This window comes from Ruditapes philippinarum, unplaced genomic scaffold, assembly GCF_026571515.1.
Source record: "Ruditapes philippinarum isolate M1 unplaced genomic scaffold, ASM2657151v2 ctg263_1_1_1_1, whole genome shotgun sequence".
Lineage (NCBI taxonomy): Eukaryota > Metazoa > Mollusca > Bivalvia > Venerida > Veneridae > Ruditapes > Ruditapes philippinarum.
This window is the reverse complement of record NW_026857525.1, coordinates 318,048-331,404: the sequence shown is the minus strand read 5'-3', so window position 1 is coordinate 331,404 and position 13,357 is coordinate 318,048. Positions and strand designations below refer to the sequence as shown.

General features: G+C 32.1%; 1 protein-coding gene across 1 annotated transcript; it reads left to right on the top strand.

The window, feature by feature from the left end:
* Nucleotides 1–485: 485 nt before the first annotated feature.
* Nucleotides 486–11,552, top strand: LOC132750070 (zinc metalloproteinase-disintegrin-like VMP-III). The gene is made up of 17 exons (XM_060740008.1): nt 486–639; nt 797–1,008; nt 1,515–1,601; nt 2,021–2,213; nt 2,516–2,618; nt 3,931–4,036; nt 4,378–4,455; nt 4,783–4,937; nt 5,343–5,392; nt 6,006–6,111; nt 6,552–6,719; nt 7,381–7,513; nt 7,812–7,931; nt 8,390–8,444; nt 9,628–9,771; nt 10,295–10,357; nt 10,871–11,552. The coding sequence occupies exons 1-17, from the start codon at nt 564–566 to the stop codon at nt 11,044–11,046; spliced, it is 2,025 nt and encodes a 674-aa protein (XP_060595991.1). The 5' UTR covers nt 486–563; the 3' UTR covers nt 11,047–11,552.
* Nucleotides 11,553–13,357: the final 1,805 nt, after the last annotated feature.

Below are 13,357 nucleotides of genomic sequence, written 5' to 3'. Positions count from 1 at the left end.
GCGTCCCTAAAACAACTGAGAATATTAATTTTGTGTTACCCTAACCTAATTGTTACTTATACACATATTTGTTTTATCTCGCCAGGCAGAGAGTAATTCGAGCTGAAAAAAGGAATACCTTATGAAGCACACTTACAATGTACCTCCTCATTATTAAATTATAAAAATGAAATAAGCGTCGAGTTAGAAAGATAAACTGTGTGATATATATTCTAATTGAGTTGAAAATATAAGTATTCAGGTGAATATAGCATGGCTGGAATCTGAGTTTTGAAATTCCAACGTTTTGTCATACCAATACCCAAATACTCAACACAAAGACATTTGTTTAGTAAAAATACAATCAACATTCTGAAATGTAGTGAAATAATTACTTTCTTTAAAAATACAGTTACAGGGGCCTTTACATGTTACGAGACGGAATTTTGCTATCTTACGACAAAATCAATATTTGTTTATCTTGACTTTGCTTGCTAAGGTGACAAGCAAGTAGTATATAAAGAACAAATATTTCTCATTAACCAAGTTCTTTTTGGGCATTTTAAACTAATAGACATCCCGAAATGATACTTCTTTACGTCTTTTCAACTTTTGTACTTAGCGCCGTTGGACTTGATTCCAACTTATTTGAAAATTCAGGTAAAGTTTTTGTATTTATTATCATTTTGGATTCTATTATTGCGGCAAGTAACAAATTGTATATTTATAAAATTTCAATTTGTAAACTACATTTTTATATATATAATACATACGCTGTGATTCTTTTTAAACAAGTTTATTTGATATATCTGTTCAGATGCAGTAATTGTAACAGTGACAGACATTGTGACCAACGGTGAACCACGTGTAAGTCACGTGTTATTACCAGAAAAGTTTCGAATGACCATTCACAAACAACATAGCAATGAATCTATCGTGCTGGAAAGGAATACGAATTTACAGTCGAATGTACCGATGGTTATTGAGAGGCATGGGAAAATCATTTATCAAGATTTAAATGATACTGAGGTATCCATTTATGTATTACATTACTTTCGCTGTAGATATTTTTTGTTTAATTAAGAAGAACATGTAATTAGAACACAAATCGTTGATTGTATGTTATCTGTTTGGACCATTTACACCATAATTATGTCTTCACTTGCTGATGTGTAAATTATGTTTATGGACAAGTGAAACAACAAAACCGAACGGTTATTTTAACTAAACAAACAAAAAACAATAAAATAAAAAATAATAACAATAAATAAATAAATATATAAACACTGCATACTTGTAACAAAACAGAAATTTTATTGTTGCTTTGTTTAAACAGCTTTTTTGAATAAGATTTGCAGAGACTTGTACACAATATATAAAATATTAAGGGCTTGTATTCTATTCAGATTAATACAGTTTTTTTGTATTAAGGCAGAGGATAAATAACTATACATAGTACAGGTAATATAGATATCAACAACGTGATCCGAAGATAGTTGGGGTTTGTTTTGTTTTTAGTTGATTATATGTTTCAGATTGTTGGATTTTACCACTCCATGGATCCGTTTGCTTCAATCATGACCACTACAGATAAAAACAGCGAACATTCATCACTGAAATTGGTGAGACTTTTTTACATTAACGTCAAATTTGGTTTACCGCATACAGATAACATACACCGTGTCTGTCAAAAACGAAACTATTAAACAATTCATTATTGCAAGTATCAGCTTTTTATATTATGTGTGATATATGTTTTTGTAATCTTTATAACCAAAGTATTTTGCTTCCATAATGTTAACAACAATTGCTTGTTGCAATTTTAAAGATTCATTTTTAGTTTGACTTATATTTCTCAAATATATATTACCTTTTTATATGCGTTTCTATTCGTTAAAAGAATGGTATATGAAGCTATAAAATTACTGTTTTTGATGTTCTGAAGTTCTAACTTTAAAGATCATTATATTTACAGTATGGCGATTAAACTCAAAATCATAAAATAAATAAACCCTTACATTGTATTGTTTATTATTGACAGATGGGAGATGTGAAGTTACATAACGATACATTTCGTCTTCATTTCAATCACGAAAGTCAGGGATACACTTTGTCTAAGCTGAAAATTATGTTTAATGAAAGAAATAGTTTGAAAACAGTACTAGATAGAGACTTTATAAAAACAGATAGGCACTTGGCTTCAGGAAACAGACAAGAAGAGTCAACAGAAAATAGTTAGTTTTATTCTCGTTTCAAAAAGCAATTGATATGGAAGTTGATATGGAATCTGAAATAACTCATGGACTAATGACAAATGATAATTTTTGTATATTTACAAACAAACTTATTTGTGCATTGCCTAAAAATATATAGATCTAATAACAATTGATTTTTACGCCGTTGTCTCATATATAAAAAACGCTTTTAATATTTAATATGTTTATTTGTATGATGCAAATAAAAACTCGACAACGAAATGAAATACAGTATTTAGAAATCATTGTCAATTCTATAATGTTTAATTGGAATTCTTTAGTTTCAGCGGAATTTCAATCGTTTGTTAATGATGGAGAAAGAATAAACAAGGCATTGTATGAGATAGAAGTAATGGCCGTCGCTGATTATTCAGAGTACATGTTGTAAGTATTCATATCATTTTGTTATGTTAATTTGAATTCCATACTGTATAAATGCATAAGAATGCCTGATTGTTATCATGTTCGATGAAATGTGTAAGTAAAAGAAAACGTAATTTCAAAAATATTATTTTCATTGTTGTAAAAAATATTATCGTAACAAATTAATGATCTGAATCATTGTTTTTGTTATTTTATAACTATTTTTCATTTACAATATTTACTTAAACAACAATGCGACATGAGAATATGTTCGCAGATATTTCGTTTTGACCAATTAGATTTTTTATTGTTCAAAGATTTTTGTACCAATACTGTGATTTTCCATCTTAAGTAAGGGAGGAAGCCTCAGGTGCCCCTCCGTGTATAGTTTCAGACCTGAACGGACACCTAATAAAAACCATCGCTGTTCGATAATTTATCTGGGTAGCTTTCGCATATAAAACAATCCACAGTCCTGGGGATTCAAACCCAAAGTGCTGAGGAGCAACTGAATGAAAGTAAACTCCTCTTCTCTCATTTTGTTGACGACAAAGTTTTAATACAGAAAAATAACGACAAAACATAGTAAAATATATAGACAAAACAACTTATAGTATGGAAAATGAATGAATGTACGTTTAAGCAATCAGAGGACAAATTAATTTGTCTAAACTTAAACGGCGTCGTTTCATTAATGAAAATATAGATTTGCGTTTCAACACGTTGAGTGAATAGTTTAATGTATAAAATGTGGTACCAATTATAGTTTATATACAATAGAAATATCATCGAAATACGATGCTATTTGATTTGTTGTCACAATATGAAACCCATGAAAAAAGTAACCAATCTATCAGCATCGGAATATGACAGAATAAGTTAACTCTAAAAAGTCAAACAACGAGCATGCTCCATTTATCCCCGACAGACCGTGCGGTTATTTGAATGCGGGTTACTAATACATGCACTCCAGTTAACTCACTGTGCATTTACGTGTATACGATTTTACCCCGACACTTTTTTGATAGAAAGGTATCCAAATTATGATACTAAATTTTTTTGTGTGTTATAAATTCAGACGAGTTTCATATCTATTTAGTTATGTGTGTATATAGTAGATGTGTTATATTAATATAGTTATGCGTTATATTTAAATAGCTGTGTGTTACATTAATATACTTAGTCTAGAAGTTATGTGTTATATCTATATATATTGTGTTATATATCTATAGTTATGCGTTTTATTTACAAAGTTATGTACTATATTTGCATAGGTGTGTACTATTTTTACATAGGTATGTACTATATTTACATAGGTATGAAAATTTTTCAGTTGGTTGAGTTCAGTTTCCAAGGCCTATCCAGAACTGCCTTTTATATTCCGTGATAGTATTGCAAAACAGAGACTTATACAATATACGGCATTTGTGTTGAATGGTGTAAGTTATTGTAATCTTTTATATACAAATTATATTCAAAATTCAATTTATTAGAAAAAATCCAATTATAGGCGTAATATATCTATTCCTTTTACCTTTTACGCACAACTTAAATGCGTAAAAATTCAATTTACTAAATTTACATTAGATATATAAAAAATATATGAAACGTGATTTGATACCCGAACACCGCTAATTTAACTAAATGCTCTTAATGTTGTTTTTTTTTTTTTTTTTTATAAACATCACCTTTAAGAGATTTATAATGGTAAAGTATAGCGCGTCAATTTGAAGCAAAACAACCATATCACCAAAATGTAAACATTGTTTGATATAAACAGGTTGATCTAAGATACCGAAGTATTACAACACGGAACTACAATATAAGGATATTGCTGACTGCAGTGTACTGTGCCGATGTAAGTTTATATACTTTGAATTATAACGTATCACATGATGCGTCGTTAATGTCAACAAACTCATTAGATAAATCTTTAAAGATCCTGTATGTTGTAATTCAGGTTGTTACCACATTTAAGTGAAATTTTATATATGTATAAAGTTATGCTTCTTAAACAATTTTCAAACGTCGAAGAATATATATTTGTCCAAGTATTTCTCCACATTATATGTAATCCTTAAAATATATGCATTCATTTCATATTGTGCGCTAGATTTAGTTCATTTTTTGTTCGTTTTTTTTGTTGTTTTTGTTTGTTTTTTATTTTGTTGTTGTTTTTTTCTAGACCAGAATTTCCTCATCTTGGACAGAACTTAGCAAATACCAACACACAGACCCAGATTATATAGATAGCGACGCCGTCTTATCTAAATTCACGGACTGGTATGAAACTTTCAAGGAGTTCCTTCCTGGTCACGATCATGCGATGCTTTTCACCAAGTATGTTATTCTTAGTTAACATTAAATAGTTTAAATATCCCAAACTTCAAAATACTAGACTAAAATAAAAAATAATAACATTTAATTATAACTAAAAGAAATGATGTAAAATTAATGTGATAATTATAAAGCTCTGAATAATGCATGACCGTCATTACCTTCACATGATGTCATATAATAGTTAAATAATTTTAACAATTATTAGACTGTGGTTTCGTCATTTCGATAACTGTACGAATAACGACTTAGACCAAGAGCCTTCTTTACTTTAAGGCTATCTTTCGAATCCCTTAAAAGCTGCGTAATTTACTAAAATATAAAATATAGTCCACACTTGATGTGCAAATATCTCTTGCATCATTGTGTTATAAAAACATTTAATTATTTGGGTAATGTTATATATAGGTATGATATAGCACAGACAAAAGACGGCATTTTGGATAAAGATGTTGTAGGTAAGTGTGATTTAATCTCTAACCACATAATCTTATAAAACCCTTATCAATTCATCAAGACTCTAATCAAATTATCTTTGAAAAATTGTTATAATGTTAATGAAAAAAGTTCAAATATCTGATGTTACAGAAAAAAATATATATCAATTATATGTACTTAAAAAAACAATGAATTATTTTATATGACATTAAATAATCTAACGAATTTCTTAATGAAATAGATTTTTTATATAAAGCCAACTTTTAATTTTATTTAATGAGTGAAATAAATTTATATATGTATCAATTTATATGATTGCATCTTTACATAGTGAAATAATTTATGTATCAAATAGTTTCATATTATTTTATTTATCCCAGGTAAACACAATAAATAACAGTTTTATAAGAGATTAAAATAAATTACGACCGCCTAATAACACTTTTTTTAAACACTTTCTTTTTTGTGAAACCTTGCGTTCATTTAATGCCACCCTTCACTGTTTATATTTTCTCATATTTCATACACATATGATGTCATTCCTGTCATAAACATGTTATCACATTATGTAGTTACATTTATTGATGTACGATAGATGCATAAGACTGAGCATATAATTGCTTTTATTTTCAGGCGTCGCTAACCAAGGAGATATTTGCTTTCTTAAAAAGCAATCTTTAATTCAAGACACGTTTGGCGAGGACGTTGCACTGGCAGCGGCGCATGAAATTGGACACAAGTAAACCATTTTTATACTCTTGATGTTATGTTTTAAAGTGTATATTGATATCTATCTATCTATATTGATAGATAGTTTTAGTTGTCAAACAAAGAAAGGTCTTTATAAATAACGACATATTTTGTGACTATTTTTTCTTAGCTGTATCATTTTATAATGATATAATGTTACTGCAGAGAGGCGTACACACAAGAACTGTGTGTATTTTTTCTGTTTGTTTCAACAACAAACCAGTTCATATACACAGAGCAATGCATGCACATTTATCATGATTTGCATTCCCTGTTCCAGCTAATTTCTCTTCTTTCTATCGGACTGGTCGGCTAACAAAGAATGAACTAGTATGCTAAACACCAATCAATTATTATAACATTTTTATTTGTGTAAGATGCTCTGTATGGTGGAAATAGAATGCATGAATCTAAATGTTTGATTTTCAGTCTTGGAGCCGATCACGATGGTAAGCTCGGATTTTGCCTTGCTGAGGAAGAATATATAATGTCTCCAGTTATCACACATAGTAAACCACAACTACGGAATCACTGGAAGTTCTCTGCCTGCTCGCAGTATTATTTCTTTAGGAATATCAACAATCTCAACAAATTAGGGTATTTAATGTTATAATTGTTATGGAACCTCATTTTTTATGTAATATATTTTCGTGGGATATTTGTCTTCTTTATGAGAGATATAAGTACACCTTTTAAGCGAACGTGAGGAGTTTATTAACAAGAGAAATGTATTTAGCAGTTGACTGTTTATACAAAAGATTATCGATGTAATTATATGTATCTTAATCTACATCTTTATAAAATCTATTTCAAGTTTTATTTATTACAACTTTATAACGGTTTATTTGTATTCTTTATTCACTAGAACTTTATTACAAACTATTCTCTCTTTTTTTTGTTTACTCTGAATTTCTTACGACTTATTTCCTATATTTTTGTAATTTACACATTTATTTTGTGTTATCACTACAAATTTAATAAGACTTTTACCAGTCTGTAAGCCTTTATTACGACCATTCCACATCTTTTATTATCATCTTATTTGTAATCAATTATTTCCTTTATTACTTTATTACTCTTGTTTACTCCGAATTACTTAAATTGTATATCTATCTTTTGTTTACAACTTAATTTTATCTTTCGCAAAACAGTTTAATGCATGAAAGATAAGCTTTCCTTTCGGTAATTTAGCTTTACACACTTACTAGTTTTTACTTTACCTGAATCTATATTAAATACATGTTTCTTTCTCTTTAAGACTAAATTGTATGTCTTCAAGAGAGAACAATGTTAACCTACTATCACAATATACCAACAAACTGCCAGGACAAATCTACAGTCCAGATCAGCAATGCGAATATAGATATGGAAAGGGCTCATATTTATATCGTGTATGTGTTTTGCATTATTCTTCAAAAATAATACAATAAAGTCATCCAACATTTTTCAGATATATCATTTTTATGTCAAGTCCTATTATACATTACGATTTAAGGGAACACAAAAAGGGTTTTGTGCATAAAATTGCAAGACGTATCAATATATACATTAAATTAATGATACTGAAGAATGTGGATAATGCCCGTTTCAAATTAAACTATGTATAGTTCATTTATTAGTATAAAATGACGTATCGTTGTTATTAGATATATTTGCATGCATATCAGATATTTCTAATTATTGATACAGTATGGATATCAAGAAAACTATACAAACATTTGTTCGACATTGAGATGTACTGACCCGGTGAAGACAGGCTATCATTATATAACCGACACCATGGAAGGAACAACTTGTGGAAATGAAAAAGTACGTTACAGTAACATGTACAGAAAACACAAAGATTATGAATTTGTATGCATCTATATTAAAGATTATCTTGTGAAAGAAAGTATACAAGGTTTGATCTTTATGGAAAACAAATGGTTAAGTTGTTTGTCCGTTAAACCAGATAAAGTTAGAGCCATACCATGTACATTATCATATTTCGTTATATAACAGCTCGAAGCAAACCTAGGAGTGGATGAAATAATTTTCAGTCTTCATAATCCAGCATAAATAACTGATACAGAAACCAAGATTTATGCGTTGAGAAAGATTGCTGTCAACTGATTAATTGTATGACAGTTTTATAATTTACGTACAAAAATATAACGAACCTTAGCACCTGTATGGTAAATTTGAAGGAACATGATAAAATATTTACAGTTTGTCCTTCTATTTAAATTAAGATATAGTTTATAAATTATGTAATATTTCTGATACAGATCTGTCGGAGCGGATATTGTGTTGAAGAAGAAGGATCAAAGACTGGCCTGAAAGGTGTGTTCAATATTTACTACTTATGCATAAACTATTACATAACGAATAATTATACTTAAAAATGAGTGAAATGAGTGAAGGACATAAAGCAAACACGTTTTTTAAATAGTTCTTTGGTTGAATAGAAAAAGATAGATTAATAGAATCTATCATTGGGTTAGATAGAGGATAGGGAAATCCCAACCCGAGGGTGATCGGTTCCATCGGGAACGAGCCTTGGCGAGTTCCCGATGGAACCGATTGCCCGAGGGTTGGGATTTCCCTATCCTCTATCTAACCCAATGGTTGATTATTTTTCTCACTCACCTGAACACACAAATATCAGTGAATCTACTTGCTACGCCCATTACAACGTACCTAGTTTTGAAAAGGGGGCGGGGCTTAGGCGCCTGACTTTCTATGATTTAAAAGCAATATGTACGTCCGCAAAAAAATCTTCTGACCAAGTTTATGTGTGAAAAATTTAATGAAAATAAATTCATATGAGACCCCTCATGAAAAAGCAAGGTTATCATGATGAAACACATCGATATTAAAAACGGAAAGTGCCATAATATAAGTGTTTATAAGGATTTCAGTCCATACTTCAATGGTTGACAAAAAAGCGTTTACCGTTTGCAAAGATTTTTCTACTTTTTCGGTTATTTTGGCCGAATATTCAATTAAAATCTATCAAAATGAGATTCGTCATCAAAAAGCATCGTTATCATAACAAAAAACATGAATGTTTTTCAGGCAAAGTGTCATAATATCCGATTTTACGAAGAACGTTTCGATATTTTAAAGTGTGCTATTTTTAGTAACAGATCGTTATTGGAAAGGGCGGATCTAGGTAGAGTAGGACTCATTGCAGTGTGAAAGTTAATATCAATCTATTTTGATTCCGTAGACAATTTAATAGATTAGCTTACAAATTTTTAATACATTTTGACCTTTTGACGTTTAATTTTTGTTGAAATAGGAGTGAATCGCGTATCATTTAGAACTGCTGCACGTTGAGTGTGAGATAAGCCCATGTGAGATAAGATTTTCCAACACCGCTATTTTTAGTAACATTTAAGGATTTTTCTATCTGGTTAGTGAGAAAGCCAACGCTTGTTTATATACAATTTTAAATCACATATAGTTAATAAATTAAAACGTAATCATTTATGCACAACACGATAATATCTTTATTTGACAGAAATTTGCCTCTTCGGAGATGGTCCTGAAACATATCATGGTTCGCACACGACATGTTCAAGTATTTTGGAAGGATCATTTTTTGACGCCTATTACAGATGTCACAATTATAAACTAACGTGCTGCGAAACGTGTTCTAATTTGTGTAAGTTACACAATTAATCTGATATAAATTACAACACTTCTCTTCTATAATAATTTATGATATAAAAATGCACATATGTTTTATGTCATTGATCGTTTTGACAAAGTATTGCTACAGCAATATGAAAATCTAATATGCAAAGTTAAACGTTCAATTAAACTTGTTATGTTATTTTATTTTGAATCGCTGCATACATGTGTAATTCCAGTGAGTGTGTGTAATAAGAAATAGAAAAAAAAAACCTTTGAAACAAAAATAATCTTTGTCTTAACACAGGTATTCTAGTGGCGTTAAATAATGACGATTTATAAAGAAATCATCATTTCAAAAACTGATAAACAAGAGCTTTCATAAACATGTAAGTAACATGGCGCTGTTTAGTCTTGATTTCGTCTACCTTGTTCCATTGGTGTCATAACTCATACAACAGCAAGTCTTATTTATTTTAAGCGAGGAACCAAGTCTTAATTTAGTTATCACACATATAATTTTTACAACGGTGTTGATTTTGTATTTCTTTCAGATTTAAATCACGGTATGCCAATTCCTCAACCGGAAAACAATGTTGGAAGTCAGCCGGCAGTCGGTACGAATTTCTTCTATTTGTTAAGAAGACAAACATTATAAGGCTTATCAAGATATTTTAAAAACTTTCATCAAAATACTAATAGGTTCAAAGCTAAATTAAGTATTGTTTGTAACGGTTTGTTACATAGAATAATCAATGTAAAGACAAGCAGTAACTTCAGTGTAGTATGGTAAATCATGAGGAAATGTATGTTGAATTTTACACACACAAAATTAGGTTATTTTATTTTGTCAAATATAAATCTGTGCTTTCTATCGTTTCATTTACTTAGCGGTGTTAGGTTCATATCTATGTATATTTGTATATTTTGTGTGTTAAAAGATATATCTTTTTACATTGTGTGTGTAAACGAGATATCTTTTTACATTGTGTGTGTAAACGAGATATCTTTTTACATTGTGTGTGTAAACGAGATATATTTTTACATTCTGTGTGTTAAAAGATGTCTTTTTACATTTTGTGTACCTTATTACATTTTGTGTGTTATAAAAGATATTGTTTTTACATTAGGAGAATGTGTCAGAAGTTGTCAAGGTGTACAGAACGGAAATTATCAGTCTTGTCGAGGATGTCACATGTATGTGTCATGTTACGATAACGTGATGTATGATGGTCGCCCATGTCAAGCTAACCTCTACTGGTCAGACGACTTGAAAAGATGCGAGTATTCATCAAATACTTGTTAAGCAACTGTGTTTTAGGGGTACATAGTGACATAAACATTTAAACAGATATGTTCCTTCATACATCATTGTCAGTTCATTTTACAAACTTAAGAAAGAACGAAATTTCAATTATTTTAACTGTTATAAAAATGAGGTTAATTGGTTAATAATAAAAGCTTAAGAATTATATTGTATGGCCTTGTCAGAATATGATAAGTCATTTAGTACATGTACATATTTCTTCATACATGTATATTTTAAGCATGTTGTCAATTTCTTAAATGGAATTACATGAAAATAATTGTTATAAATAAATCTTGTTTATTTTGTCAATGAGATATTAAAGGAATTATTTATAAACTAGTTACTTGTTCGTGTAGAATGTTATCTATATAAAAGTGTGTGTATAGTAATAAATCAGAACCTCATGTCATTTGTTTTTGTACTTGTCTGTTCAGAGCTTGGATACTTTATATTTATATTCAATGCTGTTACTATTGTTCTTATGGAATAAAGGAAGAACTGTATTGAGGCTTTGAAATTATACACCGAGAAAAAACAGTAAAGACTAAATTGTGACATCTTGGATGGAAACAGAAAATGACATATTGGCATGTAAAGTGCATGTAAACATAGCGTGAAAAAATGTGAAACAAATATAAGGCATTGCAAGCAATTATAAAAATGACAATGTATTCCAATTGAAATGCTTGAAGTCATAAACCTTAAAATACTGGGAAGAATGCGTCAAAGAAAGTACTCATTTAATAATTCCCGAGTCAAACATCGCTCTTGTAACAGTTGGTCGACAAGGATGCCCCTTTTTGTCAGCTGTACAGGTTAGCAGAAGGCACATATTCGGAAAACCCGGAAGAACGTTTGGAATGTTTGCGGACTCGCTATTTACAGTACGAAGAAAAGAAGCAACGTTTATAATTATGTGTCTAAAACTAAAATACATAGGCTTAGAAAATCCTGTTATTTCCAACATACTTGTGACGAAACCTTGGTACACATATCTGACCCAAAGAATTTGGGTGATTCTTTAATGTAATATTAATTGTGTTTAAGAAACGAAACAACAACTCAACTGATTTTCTTTCTCACGCTTGAGTGGTGTTTAGTATTTTTTGAAATGGTGAATCTTGGGAAACCGTTGTAATAATCTTAAAACAAGATGTTCGTGAAGTTAGCCGGACAGCCGGAACAGCCGGAGCAGGCGGAACTCATTTTCGTCTACTCCGGCTGTTCTGGCTACTCCGGCTAGCCGGAATCCGGGTCCGGCTATACAGGCTGGCCAGAGATGATACGGAAAACCCTGTGCAAATTCCAGCTGGCCCCTTTGGGGAGCAGACTCAATTACGCAGAACCGCACAAGGCGGGATGGTAAGGGGTTCTGATCGGGTGTCCGCGGGTATAGGTGTGTCCGTCGGGAATACTCGGTCAGACCCCCTCACCATCCCACTATATGCGATTCTGCGTAATTGAGTCTGCTCCCCAAAGGGGCCAGCTGGAATTGGCCAAATATGAGCTGTAAAGACCGATTTTCGGCTCAACGTCGGCAAAATTCCCGACGGACACACCTATACCCACGGACACCCGGTCAGGCCCCCTAACCAACCCGCCATGTGCGGTTCTGCGTAATTGAGTCTGGTCCCCACATGGGCCAGCCGGAATTGGCCAGATACGAGCTGTCTAGAACGATTTTGGGCTCACCGTCGGCAAAATACCAGAGTATTTCCGACGGACACACCTATACCCGCGGACACCCGGTCAGACCCCCTAACCATCCCGCCATGTGCGGTTCTGCGTAATTGAGTCTGGTCCCTACAGGGGCCAGCCGAAATTGGCCAGATAAGAGCTGTCTAGAACGATTTTGGGCTCAACGTTGGCAAAATACCAGAGTATTCCCGACGGACACACCTATAACGGCGGACACCCGGTCAGACCCCCTAACCATCCCGCCATGTGCGGTTCTGTGTAATTGAGTCTGGTCCCCACAGGGGCCATCCGGAATTGGCCAGATACGAGCTGTCTAGAACGATTTTGGGCTCACCGTCGGCAAAATACCAGAGTATTCCCGACGGACACACCTATACCCGCGATCACCCGGTCATACCCCCTAACCATCCCGCCATGTGCTGTTCTGCGTAATTGAGTCTGGTCCCCACAGGGGCCAGCCAGAATTGGCCAGATATGAGCTGTCTAGAACGATTTTAGGCTCACCGTCGGCAAAATACCAGAGTATTCCCGACGGACACACCTATACCCGCGGACACCCGGTCAGACCCCTAACCATCCCGCCATGTGCGGTTCTGCGTAATTGAGTCTG